At 45.8% G+C, this 21,615-nt stretch overlaps 4 protein-coding genes across 7 annotated transcripts in view; all 4 read left to right on the forward strand.

The window, feature by feature from the left end:
- Positions 1 to 21,615, forward strand: part of LOC119814114 (protocadherin gamma-A4) — a 170,993-nt gene that overhangs the window by 51,404 nt on the left and 97,974 nt on the right. Inside the window, exon 1 of one of the 4 annotated variants that reach the window (XM_038329460.1) lies at positions 5,728 to 8,213. The exons of the other annotated variants lie outside the window; for them this stretch is intronic. Within the exon in view, the coding sequence (XP_038185388.1) occupies positions 5,835 to 8,213 (2,379 nt within the window). The 5' untranslated portion in view covers positions 5,728 to 5,834. Of the gene's footprint in view, positions 1 to 5,727; positions 8,214 to 21,615 lie in introns of those variants that run through there. 4 annotated transcript variants of the gene reach the window in all.
- On the forward strand, positions 99 to 2,540 carry LOC119814285 (protocadherin gamma-A7-like). Its single transcript, XM_038329837.2, has one exon. The coding sequence runs from the start codon at positions 99 to 101 to the stop codon at positions 2,538 to 2,540; it is 2,442 nt and encodes an 813-aa protein (XP_038185765.2).
- LOC119814287 (protocadherin gamma-A8-like) lies at positions 11,457 to 13,907 on the forward strand. Its single transcript, XM_038329841.2, has one exon. The coding sequence runs from the start codon at positions 11,457 to 11,459 to the stop codon at positions 13,905 to 13,907; it is 2,451 nt and encodes an 816-aa protein (XP_038185769.2).
- LOC119814289 (protocadherin gamma-B5-like) lies at positions 16,824 to 19,403 on the forward strand. The gene has a single exon (XM_038329846.1). The coding sequence runs from the start codon at positions 16,824 to 16,826 to the stop codon at positions 19,401 to 19,403; it is 2,580 nt and encodes an 859-aa protein (XP_038185774.1).

The raw sequence follows: 21,615 nt of genomic DNA on the forward strand, positions 1-21,615 counted from the left end.
GCTTCTCTTCCGCACCCTGGGGGTCCGGGAGGACACAACCGGGACCTGAGGCACATTCCGAGACCTCTCAGAGTCTGAGCCAGATCCGCAGGACAGCAATGGCGACTGGGCAGAGGGGCGCGGACTACAGAGGATTCCTGCTGCTCTCCATCCTTGTGGGGACCGGTTGGGAAGCCCGGGCAGAAAAGATTCTCTACTCAGTGTTTGAAGAGACAGACAAAGGGTCTTTTGTGGGAAATATCACCAAGGACCTGGGACTGAAGCCTCAGGAATTGACGGAGCGCGGAGTCCGCATCATCTCCAAAGGTAAGACCCAGCTTTTCTCTCTGAACTCGCGGAGCGGCAGCTTGGTCACCGCGGGGAGGATAGACCGGGAGGAGCTGTGCGCCCAGAGCCCGCAGTGTCTCATAAGCTTTAACATTTTGATAGAAGACAAAATGAATCTTTACCCTATAGAGGTGGAAATAATGGATGTTAATGACAACGCCCCCAGATTCTTAACGGAAGAAATAAACATAAAAATCATGGAGAATTCAGTTCCTGGGGTGCGGTTTCCACTAAAGGAAGCTACCGATTCAGATGTGGGCACGAACTCCCTCCAGAAATACCAGCTCAGTCCCAATCGCCACTTCTCCCTGGTTGTGCAAAGTGGAGATGATGGAACTAAGTACCCGGAACTGGTGCTGGAGAAGGCTCTTGATCGGGAAGAAGAGGGGGCTCACCACCTGGTCCTCACGGCCTATGATGGCGGAGACCCACCCCGATCTGGCACCGCCAGCATCCGCGTGACAGTGGTGGATGTGAATGATCACACGCCAGTCTTCTCTCTGCCCCGGTATCAAGTGACGGTCCCTGAGAACGTGCCAGTAGGCACAAGACTTCTCACAGTAAATGCTGTTGACTTGGATGAGGGAGTCAATGGGGAAGTGACATATTCTTTCTGGAAAATAACTCCAGAACTTCTGAAAATATTCCACCTGAGCTCTGTCACAGGAGAATTGTCGACTTTAAGAGGTCTGGATTATGAAGAATCCAGCTTCTATGAACTGGAAGTTCAGGCTCAAGATGGTGCTGGTAGTCTGACCAAAGCGAAAGTACTGATCACGATTTTAGACGTGAATGACAATGCCCCAGAAGTGACTGTCACATCTGTGAGCAGTCCAGTCCCTGAAGATACACCACCTGGGACAGTGGTCGCTCTCTTCTACCTCCAAGACAAAGATTCAGGAAAGAATGGAGAGGTGAGCTGCTCCTTTTCAGAAAAGCTGCCTTTTAAATTAGAACGATCAATTGATAATTATTATAGGCTGGTCACTGCACAAAACCTGGACCGGGAAGAGATGTCCATGTACAACATCACCCTGAAAGCCACAGATGGTGGAATTCCTCCTCTGTTCACAGAAAGTCACATATCCATTCACGTGTCAGACACCAATGACAACCCGCCCACCTTCTCTGATTCCTCTTACTCCATCTACATCCCCGAGAACAATCCCAGAGGCGCCTCCATCTTCTCAGTGACCGCACAAGACCCTGACAGTGACAAGAATGCCCAAGTCACCTATGCTTTAGCTGAGGACACCATCCAGGGGACCCCAGTGTCGTCCTATGTCTCCATCAACTCTGACACTGGTGTCCTCTATGCACTTGGATCCTTCGACTATGAGCAGTTTCGCAACCTACAACTACGAGTGGCTGCACGTGACAGTGGGGACCCACCTCTCAGCAGTAATGTGTCATTGAACCTCTTTGTGCTGGACCAGAATGACAATGCCCCTGAGATCCTGTACCCTGCTCTCCCCACTGATGTTTCCACAGGGGTGGAGCTGGCTCCCCGCTCTGCAGAACCTGGGTACCTAGTGACCAAGGTGGTGGCTGTGGATAAAGACTCAGGCCCAAATGCTTGGCTGTCCTACCGGTTGCTTAAAGCCAGTGAGCCAGGGCTTTTCTCAGTAGGGCTACACACAGGTGAGGTGCGGACAGCAAGGGCCCTTCTGGATAGAGATGCACTTAAACAGAGCCTGGTGGTAGCTGTCCAGGACCATGGCCAACCGCCACTCTCGGCCACTGTGACACTCACTGTGGCTGTGGCCAACAGCATTCCTGATGTTTTGGCAGACCTGGGCAGCATCAGGACCCCCAGCGAACCTGATGATTCGGACATCACTCTCTACCTGGTGGTGGCAGTGGCCACTGTTTCCTGTGTTTTCCTTGTCTTTGTCATGGTGCTATTGGCTCTCAGACTGTGGCGTTGGCACAAGTCACACAGGCTGCCTGCTTCAGGTGGTGGGCTGGAAGATGTGCCTGCCTCGCACTTTGTAGGTTTGGATGGGGTTCAGGCTTTCCTGCAAACATATTCCCATGAGGTTTCACTCACCGCAGACTCTCGAAAGAGCCACATTATCTTCCCTCAGCCCAACTACGTGGATACTCTTATCAGCCAAGACAGCTGTGAGAAAAGTGATTCTTTGTTAACATCCATAGATTTTCAAGAATGTAAGGGTGAAGCCCCAAGTACGCAGGTGAGTTCATGTCTTTGATTTTTCTGTGGGCTGTGTGAATGCAGTATTCTCATGACGCCAGGTGTCTTCTTCTATTGCTTTCCACCCTATCTACTGAGGGAGGGTCTCTTATTTAAACCCAGAGCTGGGTAATTTGACTAGTCAGCTTGCTCTGAGGTTTCCTGTCTCCATCTCTTGTGCTCTGGGATCACAGGTGTGCCACCATGACTATCTGGCACTTACATGGGTTCTGAGGATCCAAACTGTGACTTTCACACTTTCAAGTCTAGCAATTTCTCCATGAGCCATCTCCAAAGGCCCATCTGCCTTTATCTTTCTTTCCATAAGAATTAAATTTTGCATCAACTCTCTCTATCATTTTTCAAAGACAAACACTTAGAAATGTAGATTAAAAACATTAAAATATTGCAGAAAGGTTATCATTCTATTTCAGTGGTTGTATGTTAGCAAGAAGCACATAGGTTGTGATCTCTTTTAACTAAACCCTGTGTCTAAGAATGTGCCTAAGTAAACTAACATGTTTTTGTGCTGTCTACCTACTTTCCCCTTAGTTTTCTTAACTCAAATATTATCTAAATGAAATGAATTGTTGAGTCTTTCTCTTTGGCTACCTTCCTGGGATTCTTCTTAGAATTCAAATCTATTTTTTAAAAAAACAGTGTTAATGATCTTTTCAACCTGAAGCATTTCTCTGCTTTGCTTCTCTCTCCCTGTAATTCAACTTAGTGACCTTAAAAACATGATTACTTGCTCAACTATGTAAAGCATACTCATCTACTAAAGCTGGGTTGCTCATAGAATATTAGATAGATGCTTCAAAGATGAAATGTGTCCAGCTGGGGAGATACCTTATCCAGTAAAATGCTTCCTGCACAAGCATTAATACCCAAGTTCAGTTCTCAGTACTCATGCGGAAGTACCTGTGTATGGTGGTGCACTTCTAATCCCAGTGCTGGGGAGGCAGAGATAGGCAGATCTCTGGGATTAGTCCGGCCAGCCTAAAAAAATAACTGGTGAAGCCCAAGTCCCAGTGAGAGACCCTGACTCAAAATATGTTGGATGGCTCCTGAGGAACAATGCCTGACATTCACCTCTGGTCTTCACACACACACACACACACACACACACACAGTTCACATAAAAGAATAAAATATGTCAAGCATCACTAACAGTCACTAACATCTGTATGAAAATAGACATGGTATCTAATAACACAATAAAATTAATTGGTCATGCTGGGTAATGGTCACACACCTTTAATGCCAGCACTCAGGAGGCAGAGGCAGGCAAATCTCTGAGTTTGAGGCCAGCCTGGACTACAGAGCGAGTTCCAAGACAGCCATGGCTACACAGAGAAACTATCTCAAAAATCCAAAAAAACTAATTGGTCAAAATAGATTAAATTTGTCAAGTAAGGTGGCATTTCAAGGTAGGTGTGATGGTTTTGCTTGATTGCAACCTTCAGGAGACAGAAACAAGACCTCTAGGCCAGCTTCTTCTTCGTTCTCAACCCCCAGTATCTTTTCAAGTGTTGTAACTCTTTTGGAGAAATAAATAACTGCATTCTTCACACACAACTCCGATGTACTCTTTCGGTGGTACTCCACCTGAAGTGTCTGTGAAGGCACTGGGAACGCTGGTCCTATGAAATAACCCCTCTTGCTCTCAAACCCCAGGCCATATTCACATCCATCTATCTGTTCTGCTGGGGGACAGAAGACTAGAAATGAGTGACTTTGGGGACTGGCTACTTCCATATTCTTTCACAGAATGTTTTTATTGCAGTGCTGTATGTTTTGGATTTTCCATATGAGCAAGCACTTAGTAGCATAAGAGAATATTTCACTTCTGTGGTGTTCCGTCGTGTGACCAGTTAGTGAGACTATTACGATATTACATTTTGTGAAGAAAGGCACACTGTTGTAAATAGGGTTTCCAGATATAATCAACATGTATTAGATTCTCAAATACATTTTTAAACAAAGAGAAGAAGTCATCACTAAACTCGGGGAGCTATTGAAAGCAAGCTCTCCAGGGAGGTTCCCCTCAATTCTGAAGTTATCTTGAAATATAAAGCAAGTGCGTCAGAAGGGACCAGTACCAGAGTTCTGTAGTCTTTAGTTCCTGAGCATCACAAAGTGAACAGTTGTTCCCTCAGTGATTTGAGTATTGATATTATAGTTTATAATGAGAATAACTGTAATGGGAAACGAGGTGCCTAACACTTCAGCCTGTATCATTTCTTCACCGGAGGTAGTGGAAGCGAGAATCACATAACAGTACTGTGAGGCAATTGTTCAAAGTATTTTTGCAAAATTAAATGAGTTGAATGATGAGTATGAATTGCACCTGGGTGAAAACAAATTTCATCCAGACATGGTGGTGCACATCTTTAATCCCAGCATTCGGGAGGCAGAAGCAGGTGAACCTCTGTAATTCAACGTCAGCCTGGCGGACATACTTCCAAGACAGCCACTCTATGTAGACAGACCCTGTCTAAAAAGAAGAAAAGGAGGAGGAGACTAATAAAGAAGCAGAAGGGGGAGGAGGAAGGAAATAAAGAGGAGAAGGGGGGAGGAGGAAGAGGAGGAGGAGGAGGAGGAGGAAGAGGAGGAGAAGAAGAAGAAGAAGAAGAAAAAGAAGAAGAAGAAGAAGAAGAAGAAGAAGAAGAAGAAGAAGAAGAAGAAGAAGAAGAAGAAGATTGACACTCTCAGAAAATGAAGTATGAAGTAAATCAGACTGTATATGCCTTAAAAAGGAGATAAAGCATTTGGGATAAAAAAAAAAGAAGGAAATTTATACCACCATATTGCTGCTCAATAAATATGCAATGTTATTGCTCCCTAAGATTATATAGGCCAAGACTTGTTACAGTCATGTTTGGCTCACTAGTGGAATATTAAAGATTTAAGCACGCTTATGTCAACATATATTATGCCTGTAGAGACATAATCCTGGAAATTTGCGCTAAAAAGCATTTCTGACAATACTGTTGAACGTTATTTAATGTATGGAAATTACTAAAAAACGCCAAACAACAGAGGCTGCAGTTTCCTACTATGGACTTTGGGTGCCGCTGTTGGCTAGTCTGGAGAGCCTGAAGCGCCACTTCTCGCGCAGCCGCAGAGAGCTTTCCAATGAGCCCTTTCTCCGCCTTATCCTTCACACCGCTTCTTCCAAGCAAAAGAAGAAACGTTTCGTGAACTAGAACTGGCATCAAAGACCATTTGGAGCAAGGAATATCCGCAGCACGGAGCTTCCTCGTAACCCGGCGTCTCCAGGTTGGTGAGCGAGCAAAGGGAAACAAGAAGGATGTGGGAGGGCGCTGCCGAAAGGCGCTGGGTACAGAGGCTGCCAGTGCTCCTTCCTTTCCTGCTGCCTTTGTTCTGCACCGCGCTCTCTGAGCAGATCCGCTACAAGATCCCCGAGGAAATGCCCACCGGCTCGGTAGTGGGGAACCTGGCCAAGGACCTGAGCTTCAGTGTCCAGGAGCTACCGACGCGAAAACTGCGTGTCAGTTCTGAGAAGCCTTACTTCACTGTGAGCGCAACCAGCGGAGAGTTGCTAGTGAGCAGCAGGCTGGACAGGGAGCAGATTTGCGGGAAGAAGCCGTTGTGTGTTCTGGAATTTGAGGCTGTTGCTGAAAATCCGTTGAACTTTTATCACGTGAGCGTGGAGCTTGAGGACATTAATGACCACATGCCAAAATTCACTCACACATCCTTTGAATTGCAAATAAGTGAGTCCACAAAACCAGGGACACGATTTATCTTAGGATCCGCCCATGATGCAGACATTGGAACCAATTCTCTGCAGAATTACCAGCTGAGTCTCAACGATCATTTCTCACTGGTGAATAAAGAGAAGTCAGACGGTAGTAAATACCCTGAAATGGTACTGAAGACACCTCTAGACCGGGAAAAGCAGAAATCCTACCACTTGACCTTGACTGCTTTGGACTTTGGGCATCCACCCCTCAACAGCACTGCACAGATACTAGTCTTAGTGACTGATGCCAATGATAACCCTCCAGTGTTCAGCCAAGATATATACAGGGTGAGCCTGCCTGAAAACGTGCACCCAGGAACCACCGTGCTTAGGGTGGCTGCCACAGATCAGGACGAAGGTGTCAATTCCCAGATCACATATTCTTTTAGCGAAGCTGGCCAGATCACACAATTTAACCTGGATTCTAATACCGGGGAAATTACTACTCTGGATACATTGGACTTCGAAGAAGTCAAAGAATATTCCCTTGTTTTGGAAGCAAGGGACGGTGGGGGAATGATTGCACAATGTACGGTGGAGATAGAAGTCCTGGATGAAAACGACCATGTCCCCGAAGTGTTGTTCCAGTCTCTACCGGATCTCGTAATGGAGGACGCTGAGCCAGGAACACACGTTGCTCTGCTTAAAACCCGAGACAAAGATTCTGGACGCAATGGAGACGTTATCTGCAAACTACAAGGCGGTGTTCCATTTAAAATACTCACTTCCTCAAGAAACACATATAAATTAGTGACAGACGGGGTTCTAGACCGCGAGCAGAACCCAGAATACAACATTACTATCAGAGCCACCGACAAGGGTGACCCGCCCCTCTCTTCCAGCTCTAGTGTCATCTTGCATATTGGAGACGTGAACGATAACGCTCCAGTTTTCACAAAGGTTTCATATCTGGTCCATGTAGCAGAAAACAATCCACCTGGAGCTTCCATTGCTCAAGTTAGCGCCTCTGACCCGGATTTAGGGCCCAATGGCCACGTCTCCTATTCGATTATAGCCAGCGACCTGGAACCTAAATCGCTGTGGTCATACGTGACCGTGAACGCACAGAGTGGAGTGGTGTTCGCGCAGCGTGCCTTCGACCACGAGCAGCTGCGCTCCTTCCAGCTGACACTGCAGGCCCGCGACCAGGGCTCGCCCGCGCTCAGCGCCAACGTGAGCATGCGCGTGCTGGTAGGCGACCGCAACGACAATGCACCCCGCGTGCTGTACCCCGCGCTCGAGCCCGATGGCTCAGCGCTTTTCGACATGGTACCGCGTGCCGCCGAGCCCGGATACCTGGTCACCAAAGTGGTGGCGGTGGATGCAGACTCTGGACACAATGCCTGGTTGTCGTACCACGTGCTGCAGGCCAGCGATCCTGGACTCTTCAGCCTGGGCCTGCGCACTGGCGAGGTGCGCACAGCGCGTGCCTTGGGTGACCGAGACTCTGCGCGACAGCGCCTTCTGGTCGCTGTGCGTGATGGTGGACAGCCACCACTCTCGGCTACAGCCACACTGCATCTGATCTTCGCTGACAGCCTGCAGGAGGTCCTGCCAGATCTCAGAGATGACCCACTGCCCCCTGACCCTCAATCCGAGCTGCAGTTCTACTTGGTGGTGGCCTTGGCCTTGATTTCTGTGCTTTTCCTCCTGGCTGTGATTCTAGCCATCGCGCTTCGACTGCGACACTCTTCCAGCCCCTCTGTCTGGAGCTGCTTTCAGTCAGAAGTTGTAGTTCCCCCCAACTACAGCGACGGGACTTTGTCATATTCCTACAACCTGTGTGCTGCTCCCACGGGGAAGGCAGAGTTCAACTCCCTAACATGTAATGATCAGTTGAATTCAGGACAAGATATACTTTTTGGAGATTCAGCGGGAGCCTTGTTTCCACTTTGTAATTCCAGTGAGTCAACCTCCCATCAGGTGAGTTTCCTGCGAGTATAATACTCCTTTCTACTCACCTGTCCATATTCTCAGGAAGGGCAATGCTGGTGAAGAGTCGGTGGTGTGGTTCAGTGTTAGAGCACCTGCCTAGTGTGCTGACTCAGTCCCTAAGGCCACCATGAAAAGTTTAGTGGGTTAAAAAGTGCTGGAGGGAGACTCAGCAGCTAAGAGCAATGGCTGCTCGTCCAGGTGCATCGCAGCTGACAATTGTCTGTAACTCCAGTCCCAAGGGATCCAACTCCCTCTTCTGGCCTCTGAGGGTACCTGGCACGCACAGGGCACAGACTCACATGCCAACAAAACCAAATACATTTAATAGATAAATAATCCTGAACAGTGATCATCTAATTCTTCAAAGAATAAAGTATGAGCACTTCTGTGCCTTATAGATATGGCGTACCAAACTCAAATGTTCAGAAAGTGATCTTACCTACAATGTGGAAATTTGCTGACTCTCCCTAGAATTTAGTGAGAGTTCTCCATGAATTTTCTTCCTGTTGCTTAATACAATATAAGATGAATACTTCTTGTAGCTTAAACATACTGTAATTATAAAGGCAGTCATGGAGCTGGGTGTGGGGGCTCATGTCTTTAATCCCAGCACTTGGGAAGCAGAGGCAGGTGGATCTCTGGGTGGAGGCCAGCCTGAGAGTTACAGTACTGCCAGGTAAACTCTGTCTAGAAAAACCAAAACAAGCGAACAAAAGTCATTGAGGCTCAGCAGTTAAGAGCGCTGGCTGCTCTTTCAGAGGACGTAGGTTCAAATCCCAGAACCCAGATGGTGCTTCACAACTCTCTGTAACTCCAATTACATGAGATATGATACTCTCCTGGTCTCCAAGAGTGAAAGACATAAAAATACACACAGACTTACATGCAAAGAAAATACCATACACACAAAAAAGTCACTGAAATGATCCTTAAAGAAAAAAGTGTTTTCTACTGATGTATCTGTTATAGTTTCTATAATCTCTTTTTGTTTCATGTGATTAATTCCTTTTTCACCAAAGACTCCCAAAATAAGATCTCTTAAGCTTGGCTTTATGTCCATGGCCCCTTGGACATAATTTTATGCAGTATGTCGTGTGTGGACAGTTACTTAGCAGAAGGTTTAGTATTCATCAGAAGATCAAAAGGTTTAATACTACATATGTACAATGCCTGAATTTGGGAAATAGAGGCAGGGCTAGCCTGGACTATGTGAGACCCTTTCTAAACAAACAGTCCAAAACCCAGAAGGGCAAAAGCAGGCTGTTATTGCTGGAGTATAGGTTTTTGAGAGTTTCTTTGTACTGAAGCTCATTCAGTAGACTCCCCCATTGAAGAAGAGATGAACAATGCTTTCACTCTGTTTCTCCCTGACACACTCCAGCCTGTAATTTTAAAAATTATTACTAATATTGTTTGTAAAGAACGTGCAGGTAGACATGCGGGTCAGAGGACAACGTTGTGGATTTCATTCTTTCCTTCTACTTTTTACATGGCTGCCAAGAATGAAACTCACATCACAAGGCTTGGAAGGCCAGTGCTTCTGTCTGCCGAGCCATCTGGATGAACTCCAGCAGAAAGTTCACTGTCTGTTCATTGTTCTCCTACTCCAAAATATGTAGAGGCCGTCTACAAATTTAGACTGTCTCTAGAAGAAAAGTAGTCTTGAAGTTTTCAAAACTTTAGCAAAACTTGCAAATCCGATGTGCATTTAAAAATAAGCTCTAGAAACTACAGGGAAACCCTGTCTCGAAAAACAAATATATATATATATATATATATATATATATATATATATATATATATACAAAAAGTCATAGTACATTGTATCACTCCTGCTGGGCAGTCTATAGCATCTGCTTCAGTAACTGGCCACTTCAAATTATCAATGGAAAGCTTTTTTGTTGTGGCATTTACTGTTTGGCTTCTTGTGATAATTATGTGTTCCTCACTTTTTGTTGTTCTATGGATGAAAGCTATAGCAGTGGAGCTAACCGTGTGTGTGTGTGTGTGTGTGTGTGTTTCTCCCTTAAACAGTCATCTGATTTAAAATATAATTATTGCCAGGCTTTGTGGTTCACACTTTTTTAAATATTTTTTAATATTTATTTATTTATTATGTATACAATATTCTGTCTGTGTGTATACCTGCAGGCCAGAAGAGGGCACCAGACCCCATTACAGATGGTTGTGAGCCACCATGTGGTTGCTGGGAATTGAACTCAGGACCTTTGGAAGAACAGGCAGTGCTCTAAACCTCTGAGCCATCTCTGCAGCCCCCGGTGGTGCACACTTTTAATCCCAGCACCTGGAGGCAGATGTAGATGGAGCTCTGAGAGTTTCAGACCAGCCTGGTCTACAGAGTGAGTTTGAGGACAGCCAGGGCTACATAGTTAAACCCTGTCTCAAAAAAACTATCCATAGAGTTTTGCTTTTAATTGTGTCTTTATCTGTTTCTTTCAAGTATCTTTCAACTAAGAAGAAATCCATGATTTAAAAAAAATAACAAATCAGTATGATCTCTGATTTAAAAAAAACTTGAATTGTGAAAGTATTTGTCCTGTTAAAATTTCACAACCTTAATATGAAAACATCGGTGTGTAATTAAAATAACATTTAGAAAGGAATTGTAAAAGCATCAACTCTGCGGAAAGCTACTACAATGGTTAGTTTAAACCAGATAAAACAGTCTCCAAATAATCATCTTTAAAGGATCTACTTTAGTCTAAAACTAGGGTTCTTAATTAAACAGTATGTATTGAAAATTTTCTCACAAAGCTGGGAAACAACGGGAAATAAAACTGCCCTGTTTTCTTTTAGGAGTGAATGTAGACTAGCCATTTGATGTAATGTTAATCCACAGACCTAATAATTAACATAATCACACTTTATCACACACACGTTTGCACTTTCTTCTGAAATAAATAGGAACAAATTTAAAATTAAAGTAATGAAAAGCGCCTAATGAAAGCTTAAGAAACTGCGCCTAAGTGCAGTAACATTTTAGGACTCTAAGCGCCGCTGTTCACCTGCTGGGAGAGAAATGCACCCGAAAAGCCATCAGATTCTCAGCACTGACAAAATCAGACTGGCAGATTCCAGAGTCCACTGCGGAACTGCGGTGAAATTCCATCCCTAGGTTTGTGGCTCTCCAGCTTTCCGTAAGATTACTGTTCCCATCACCGCTACCAAAGGTAACCCAACCGCCTACGCGGATTCTTGTGCGAATGAACAATGGCTGCTTCCAAGAATCAGCACCGGCAAAGCGGGCTGGTCCTATTGTGTACGCTGGTGGGGACGCTGTGCCAGATCGGGGTAGGACAGATTCGCTACTCGGTTCCAGAAGAGACAGACAAAGGCACGGTCGTGGGTAATGTCTCCAAGGACCTGGGACTGGAGTCGCGCGATCTGGTCGAGGGAGGGGTCCGCATCGTCTCCAGAGGTAGGTCGCAGCTTTTCTCTCTGAACCCGCGGAGCGGCAGCTTGGTCACCTCGGGCAGAATAGATAGGGAGGAGCTGTGCGCACAGAGTTCGCCCTGTCTTGTAAATATTAATATCCTAGTTGAGGACAAAGGAAAACTCTTTGGGGTAGAAATCGAAATAACTGATATTAACGATAATAATCCGAAGTTCCATGTTGAAGAGCTGGAAGTAAAAATTAATGAAATCGCTGCCCCCGGAGCACGGTATCCACTCCCAAAAGCAGTTGATCCAGATGTGGGCCTAAACTCCCTCCAGAGTTACCAGCTCAGCCCCAACCAACACTTCTCTCTGGATATGCAAAGGGGAGACCACGGTGCTATAAATCCAGAGCTGGTGCTGGAGCGCACCCTGGACCGAGAGGAAGAGCCCATTCACCACCTGGTCCTCACCGCCTCCGATGGTGGCGACCCGCGCCGCTCCAGCACAGCTCTCATCCAGATCACAGTGTTGGATACAAACGACAATGCCCCTGTTTTCGAGCAACCGCTTTACCGCGTGAAAGTCCTTGAGAACGTGGCCCCAGGCACCCTGCTTCTCACAGTAAGAGCTAGCGACCCTGATGAAGGTGCCAATGGGAAAGTGACATATAAATTCCAGAAAATTAATGACAAACAATCCCTGTTATTCCATCTTCATGAAAATACCGGAGAAATATCAGTAGCGAAAACTCTGGACTATGAAGAATGTTCATTATATGAAATGGAAATACAGGCCGAAGATGTGGGGGCGCTTCTGGGGAGAAGCAAAGTGATAATTATGGTAGAAGATGTAAACGACAATCGGCCGGAAGTGACCATTACATCCTTATTTAACCCAGTGTTGGAAAATTCTCTTCCTGGTACAGTAATTGCCTTCTTGAATGTGCATGACCGAGACTCTGGAAAGAACGGTCAAGTTGTCTGTTCCACACACGAGAACTTACCTTTTAAGTTAGAAAAGTCAATAGATAATTATTATAGATTGGTGACATGGAAGTATTTGGACCGAGAAAAGGTCTCTGTCTACAATATCACGGTGATAGCTTCTGATCTAGGAGCCCCACCTCTGTCTACTGAAACTTACATTGCCCTGGTTGTGGCAGACACTAATGACAACCCTCCTCGTTTTCCCCATACATCCTACACAGCCTACATCCCAGAGAACAACCTGAGAGGTGCCTCCATCTTCTCCTTGACTGCACATGACCCTGACAGCCAGGAAAATGCACAGGTCACTTATTCTGTGTCTGAGGACACCATCCAGGGAGCACCTCTGGCCTCTTACGTCTCCATCAACTCAGACACTGGCGTCCTGTATGCACTTCAATCTTTTGACTTTGAGAAGATCCAAGACTTGCAGTTTTGGATTATTGCCAGTGACAGCGGAAGCCCACCACTCAGCAGCAATGTGTCACTGCGCTTGTTTGTATTGGACCAGAATGACAATGCACCTGAGATTCTATACCCGGGACTCCCCACAGATGGCTCCACTGGTGTGGAACTAGCACCCCGCTCTGCAGAGCCTGGATACCTGGTGACCAAGGTGGTGGCAGTGGACAGAGACTCAGGACAGAATGCATGGCTGTCCTATCGCCTGCTCAAGGCCAGCGAACCTGGGCTCTTCTCCGTGGGGCTGCACACAGGCGAGGTGCGCACAGCTAGGGTCCTGCTGGACAGAGATGCACTCAAACAGAACCTGGTGATAGCAGTGCAGGACCACGGCCAGCCTCCTCTCTCTGCCACTGTCACGCTCACCGTGGCCGTGGCTAACAGTATCCCTGAAGTGTTGGCCGACTTGAGCAGCATTAGGACCCCTGGGGCCCCAGAGGATTCCGATCTCACCCTCCACTTGGTGGTGGCAGTGGCCGTTGTCTCCTGCGTCTTTCTTGTCTTTGTCATCGTCCTCCTAGCACTCAGGCTTCAACGCTGGCAGAAGTCTCGCCAGTTCCAGAGTTCCAGAGGCGGATTGCCCCCTGCACCTCCCTCACATTTTGTGGGCATCGACGGGGTACAAGCTTTTCTGCAAACCTATTCTCATGAAGTCTCCCTCACTTCAGGCTCCCGGACAAGCCACATTATCTTTCCTCAGCCCAACTATGCAGACATGCTCATTAACCAGGAAAGCAGTGAGAAAAATGATTCCTTACTAACATCCATAGATTTCCCTGAGAGTAAGGATGAAGGCGTGTGTGCTCTGGTAAGTCCGGGTCTCTTACTCTCATAGGAATTTTGAGATGCGCTAAAATTTTGTGGCATTTAAATGATGGCAATGTAAAACTGAACACTTAAAAGTCGTAGGGTGCTGAAAAGATTGTTTTCAAGGGAGTTGGACAAGGCCTGTGAATGTGTTAGTTATCAGAGTGCTTGCCTAGCTTCCCCAAACCCTGAGTTTGATCCACAGCATCACACAGATGGCACAGGTAGCACATGCTTGTAATCCTAGCCCACGGGTAGGGTTGGTGATGGCAGGAGGATCAAAAGTTCGAGTTCATCCTCCAGTATTTTATTAAGTTCAAGGTTAGCGTGGGTTATGTGAGACTCTGTCTGAATACACACCAAAAAGACCCATGCCAAAAGCTCAGACAAGACATTGTTCAACCTTTAAACATGCCATTGTTCTTTTGCTCATTCAGCTAAGTGCTGATCATCTACCACACACAGTTCCCTACTTGCGCACGTATTAGTTCTAAGTTAGTACTACAGAAAAGTAATTGGGGTGTCCAGATCCTTAGTCGTTACCTTAGTAATCATCAAATATGCCACCATTATATTAGTCTACAAGTAGGCACTGCAAGATTTCTCAACTTCAAGCATCTTTTGAGGCCTGCTTCTTCATCAGCATTCATCAAACTCAAACCACACTCACTTGAGGAGACAACTACATAATTGGCACTTTGTTATTTTGTTAGGGATAAAGAAAGTTGTCTCTTGCCTAGTGTGTGAAAAGTATTGTTTTTGATTTCCATCACTTACAAAACGTTTTACAATACAGAACATGGTAGGGGTGAAACCAGCTCATGAATGTTGCGTGGGTGCGTATATAAACCTTCTCCGGGTCTGTACCAATGGAAATATGGAATCTAAACATTCAATTAGTAATTAATCTCCCCTCCAAAAGAAAAGTAACAAAATCTAAACTTAAAACTTTCGGCTGGGCCGGGCGGTGGTGGCGCACGCCTTTAATCCCAGCACTCGGGAGGCAGAGGCAGGCAGATCTCTGTGAGTTCGAGGCCAGCCTGGTCTACAAGAGCTAGTTCCAGGACAGGCTCCAAAGCCACAGAGAAACCCTGTCTCGAAAAACCAAAAAAAAATTTAAAAAAAAAAAAACTTTCGGCTGGGGGAGGGGGTGGCACATGCCTTTAATCCCAACACTCATGAGGCCAAAGTAGGTGGATCTCTGTAAGTTTGAGACCATTCTGGTCTACAAGACAAGTTCCAGGACAGCCAGGACTGTTACACAAAGAAATGCTGTCTTGATAAAAACAAAATTAAGAAAGGAAGGAAGGAAGGAAAAGAAGAAATGTTTATAAAATACTGAAGGATCTATTTCAGTAGACTTACTTACCCCGAGCATTTTAGGCTCTACATCCATCTGAAATGCTGAGATGATAAACAAATTCCAAATAAGTTACCAATTTTAGAGAAAAAAAATTTGACTAAACTATACACATTATCTGTATTCCTTCTTGTAGCATTTGAATAAAGCTAACTCCTAATTTATCACCAGTCAAAAATGGAAGATAAAGCCTTTGTGATTGTTGAGAAGGATCTTTCCCAAGGACTGTGCAGTGTTCCAGCCTATGTTACATATACACTGGAGTAGAAATTAACTTCATGCTTTCTGTAACATCTGGGTGCACACTCATTTGAGGAGACAACTACATAATTGGCACTTTGTTATTTTGTTAGGGATAAAGAAAGTTGTCTCTTGCCTAGTGTGTGAAAAGTATTGTTTTGATTTCCATCACTTACAAAACTAATTAAATGGAATATAAAGTTAAACCAAATATCATTATATTCAGTAACTTTATGTAATGGGCCTACTATGAGTTCAATTTCTCCAATTTCAAAGTGATTACATTATAATAGTGTAGTGCATGAATAAAGAAATATTTTTTGGAATATTTTGCAACACAAGTAAAATATTGTGTTGCAGATAGCTAATAATTTCCCCAGTAATTTTTAGAATGAATTAATGTAATATAAAAGTAGGATAGAAACTACATAATTTGGAAATAAGAAAAGGAGGAACTTAGCAGGCTTACTATATCTGGGCTACATCACTTAGAGAGTCTTCTCAAATGAGTATCTCCTAAAGAAGTAATGAAGATTCTCTTTGTTTTTATAAAGAGAATATTGACATTTCCGAGAAGAAAGGACATCTGAGGTATGGGACAGATCTGCCCAACCACAAAATTAATAATAATAATAATAATTTGCAACAGTACTGATATTTCCAAACATTATGAAACAGCATTGATTACTTAGAAATATTGAAAGAATTATAGAAATAAACAAAAGAGGAGTGAGAGTAGTTTCAACACAACAACTAACAAGAAATAAATTTGTGACAATAATAATATAATATACTCTGAGGGTAAGACTAATGTCACATTAGTTATTAAATTCTCACTCAAAAGGGTAATGCTTTGCTTTAGGTAAAAACATAGTGAATGCAGTGACCAAAGAACGGACCAACATATGTAGGTTTGCATAAAAACCATGTGGTATTTCCAACAATACTGAAAAAATAAAAAGATATATGAAAGGGGTGTGTAACATATGTTGTTTAAGATTTGAACATTAAAATATGAATTAGTTAGGAACAATATTATTAGTTGAAAAAAAGAAAAAACTTCAAAACAGCAGAGGCTGCAGTTTCCTACTGTTGACTCTGGGCGCCGCTGTTGGCCAGTCTGGAGAGCCTGGAGCTCCCTATCTTGCGCAGCCGCAGAGCGCTTTCCGAAGAGCCCTTTCTCCGCCTTATCCTTTTATACCGCATCTTCCAAGCAAAGAAGAATCGTTTCGTGAACTAGAACTGGCATCAAAGACCATTTGGAGCAAGGAATATCCGCAGCACGGAGCTTCCTCGTAACCCGGCGTCTCCAGGTTGGTGAGCAAGCAAAGGGAAACAAGAAAGATGTGGGAGGGCGCTGCCGAAAGACGCTGGGTACAGAGGCTGCCAGTGCTCCTTCCTTTCCTGCTGCCTTTGTTCTGCACCGCGCTCTCTGAGCAGATCCGCTACAAGATCCCCGAGGAAATGCCCACCGGCTCGGTAGTGGGGAACCTCGCCAAGGACTTGGGCTTCAGTGTCCAGGAACTACCGACGCGAAAGCTGCGTATCAGTTCCAAAAAGCCTTACTTCAGCGTGAGTGCAACCAGCGGAGAGTTGCTAGTGAGCAGTAGGCTGGACAGGGAGCAGATTTGCGGGAAGAAGCCGTTGTGTGTTCTGGAATTTGAGGCTGTTGCTGAAAATCCGTTGAACTTTTATCACGTGAGCGTGGAGCTTGAGGACATTAATGACCACATGCCAAAATTCACGCACATTTTCTCGGAGCTGCAAATAAGTGAGTCTGCACAACCGGGCACCCGATTTATATTAGAGGTAGCAGAAGATGCGGATATTGCCATAAACTCGCTACAGAATTATAAACTCTCTCTTAGCCCTAGTTTCTCACTAGTGAATAAAGAAAAACAAGATGGTAGTAAATACCCGGAGTTGGTATTGGAGAACACTTTAGACCGTGAGCAGCAGAATTTCTACCGATTAGTTCTGACTGCTTTTGACGGCGGGAATCCTCCCCTAAGTGGTACTACTGAGCTTCGGATCCAAGTTACTGATGCCAACGATAATCCTCCCGTGTTCAACCAGGAAGTGTACAGAGTTCGCCTTCCAGAAAACGTGCCCCCAGGCACAACTGTGCTACAGGTGACAGCTACCGACAAGGATGAGGGCGTGAATTCAGAGATTACTTATTCCTTCTACAGAGCTGGACAAGTGTTCAGTCTAAATTCAAAGAGTGGAGAAATTACAACCCAGAGGACACTGGATTTTGAAGAAATCAAAGACTATTCTATAGTGGTGGAAGCGCGTGATGGCGGAGGCCTGGTTGCTCAATGCACAGTTGAAATTAGCATTCAGGATGAAAATGACAACAGCCCAGAAATTACAGTTCACTCTCTACTCGAAACGATTCCAGAAAACGCAGCACCGGGAACACTAATTGCATTGATCAAAATCCACGATGGAGATTTCGGGGAAAACAGGGAGGTTAATTGTGGACTAGACGGTGAGGTGCCCTTCAAAATTATCTCATCTTCCAAAAACTCATATAAATTAGTAACAGATAGAACCTTAGACCGAGAGCTGACCCCAGAATACAATGTCACCATCACCGCAATTGATAGAGGCAAGCCACCCCTCTCCTCCACGACAAAAATCATCCTACACATTGGTGACGTCAATGACAACACTCCGCTTTTCCATCAGACATCCTACTTGGTGTATGTAGCCGAGAACAACCCACCTGGAGCCTCCATCGCCCAAGTCAGCGCATCTGACCCGGATTTGGGATCCAATGGTGATGTTTCCTACTCCATCATAGCCAGCGACCTGGAACCTAAATCGCTGTGGTCATATGTGACCGTGAACGCACAGAGCGGAGTGGTGTTCGCGCAGCGCGCCTTCGACCACGAGCAGCTGCGCTCCTTCCAGCTGACACTGCAGGCACGCGACCAGGGCTCGCCCGCGCTCAGCGCCAACGTGAGCATGCGCGTGCTAATAGGTGATCGCAACGACAATGCACCACGCGTGCTGTACCCCGCGCTCGAGCCCGATGGCTCAGCGCTTTTCGACATGGTACCGCGTGCCGCCGAGCCCGGATACCTGGTCACCAAAGTGGTGGCAGTGGATGCTGACTCCGGACACAATGCCTGGTTGTCGTACCACGTGCTGCAGGCCAGCGATCCCGGACTCTTCAGCCTGGGCCTGCGCACTGGCGAGGTGCGCACAGCGCGTGCCTTGGGAGACAAGGACGCGGCGCGGCAGCGTCTGTTGGTTGGTGTTCGCGATGGTGGACAGCCACCGCTCTCGGCCACCGCCACGCTGCTTCTAGTATTCGCTGACAGCCTGCAGGAGGCCCTGCCAGACCTCAGTGACAGCCCACTATCCCCTGACCCTCAATCCGAGCTGCAGTTCTACTTGGTGGTGGCCTTGGCCTTGATTTCTGTGCTTTTCCTCCTGGCTGTGATTCTAGCCATCGCGCTTCGACTGCGACACTCTTCCAGCCCCTCTGTCTGGGGCTGCTTTCAGCCTGGATTTTGTTCTGAATCTAGACCTGTGGTTCCCCCCAACTACAGCGACGGTACTTTACCATATTCCTATAATCTGTATGGTGCACATGTCGGAAAGACAGAGTGTAATTTTCTAAAATGCAGTGAGCCATTGAGTTCAGGACAAGGCCTTCTTTGCCCTGAGTCATCCGGGGCCTTGTTTCCAATTTGTGATCCCAGTGAGCCGACTTCCCACCCGGAACCTCTAACACCGGTGAGTTCCATTGAAACTTTTGCTTCTCTCTTCCTGAACTACACAACTATCTATAGTCACGTGCCAGTACAGCACGTTTTCTGGTCGTGTGAGTCCTCTTCAAAAAAGTTAAAATGCCTCAAAGTTCTATTTCCTTTCATCAATGAAGATGACGTGAAATGTGACATAAAATAAGCCCCAGAAAGAAATGTAAAAGGTTACAGGTTTACAGTGCAGTGGAACATCCACACAGTACTGAGTGAGTGCTCTTAGCTTCACAACAGAATAAGTGGACAGTTTTTTCAAAGTGGTTGAAATTTATCTGTTGATTTTCACTTTTTTTTGAGACAGAGTCTTGCTTTGTAGTTTATAGGGTAGTCTTGATTCATGACTCCCTATGTATCCCAGGCTGGCCTGGAAGTTATTATACTATGTGTCAGAGGCCAGCCTAGAACTGTCTCAGTCTCCTGCAGGCTGGATTATAAATCTGAATCACCATTCTTTCTAATTTTGGTATACATTGGCAAACATTACATTTAGAGTACATAGTAATTTGCCAGGTGGTAAGTGGCACAAGCCTTTAATCCCAGCACTCAGGAGGCAGAGGCAGGTAGATCTGTTCGAGGCCACCTGGTCTACAGAGAAAGTCCAGGACAGCCAGGGATCTGTTATACAGAGAAGCCCTGTCTCAAAAGTAAAAACAAAAACAAAAAACAACAACCACACAACCAAAAAAAGTTACTTCATCCTTTAAGCATGAAACCGCTCATTGTTATCCCTCTTTACTGACTTCACTGAGAGCTCCCTTTCTTGTGTTTATTCCTCATAGTTAGCGTCTTAGACTTACCTAACAAAGTCAAGGCTTTTTGACTCCCCTAAAAAGACATGAAAACTATTTCTGTGTTTGTGGAATGAAAGAGATTTGCTGAGTTCTTCAGACTCATCTCACTGAGTTCTATCACTTTGGTGGTGGGGGGGGGACTGTGAGATCCTACAGGAAAGAAAAGATTGGGGCTGGGATGCAGTGGTGGAGCACAACTTACAGGACGGGGTGCAGTGGTGGAGCACTACTCACAGGACGGGGTGCAGTGGTGGAGCACTACTCACAGGACGGGGTGCAGTGGTGGAGCACTACTCACAGGACGGGGTGCAGTGGTGGAGCACTACTCACAGGACGGGGTGCAGTGGTGGAGCACTACTTACAGGACGGGGTGCAGTGGTGGAGCACTACTTACAGGACGGGGTGCAGTGGTGGAGCACTACTCACAGGACGGGGTGCAGTGGTGGAGCACTACTCACAGGACGGGGTGCAGTGGTGGAGCACTACTTACAGGATGGGGTGCAGTGGTGGAGCACTACTTACAGGACGGGGTGCAGTGGTGGAGCACTACTTACAGGACGGGGTGCAGTGGTGGAGCACTACTCACAGGACGGGGTGCAGTGGTGGAGCACTACTTACAGGATGGGGTGCAGTGGTGGAGCACTACTTACAGGACGGGGTGCAGTGGTGGAGCACTACTTTGCAGGATGGGGTACACTGGAGTTATAGACTGATATGAACCACTATGTAGAGCCAGAGCTTTTAACTCTCTAGCCCCTTCCTCCAATTCTTTTTGTTTTGTCTTGGGTATGGAGGTTTTAGGTTTTGAGGCAAGATTTCTCTGTGTATGGTTGTTCTCTAACTCACTCTGTAGACCAGGCTAGCCTCTACCTCCTGTTTGCTAGGATTAAAGCTGTCACCACCACCTGGCTACTTTCCTCTGATCCTTTATATATAATCTTTGAAAAAGGAAGGGTAAGGAGAAAACACCTGATTCATCTTATAATTTGAAGTCACAAAGGTTTTCCCACCATGCTTGTAGTGGGTTCTGAGTTAGTGCTTCTTAAAGGCCAGAGCTACCAGTTAGGTATGCATACAAGACTGCCATCTCATATTACGTCTTTGCTTGGTTTCCTCTGACGGTCATAATATGGTAAATGACATCTTTAAGAACATATTGCGTCTTGCATAACACCACTTACCACTTACTTCTTTGTCGTAGACATTCATTCTGTATTTTGTGTTCTTTTTCCTAAATTATTGCTTAACTTTAAATGAACTTTAGAATAAGAAGTGTATGATTGCTGGGCATTGGTGGCGCACACCTTTAATTCCAGCAACTTGGGAGGCAGAGGCCGACAGATCTCCGTGAATTTGAGCAAGCCTGGTCTACAAGAGCTAGCTCCAGGACAGGTTCCAAAGCTAAAGAGAAACCCTGTCTCAAAAAGGAAAAAGTGTATGCCCGCTTTAAAATTGAATAATTTCTTGCTTCTTTTCTTCTTGTCCTGGGGCTTGAGCTCATGGCCTCATACATCTAAAGTTATTTTCTAATGGGCCTTGATCTCACACATCTCAACCCTTGAACTG

Source organism: Arvicola amphibius, chromosome 5, assembly GCF_903992535.2.
Source record: "Arvicola amphibius chromosome 5, mArvAmp1.2, whole genome shotgun sequence".
NCBI lineage: Eukaryota > Metazoa > Chordata > Mammalia > Rodentia > Cricetidae > Arvicola > Arvicola amphibius.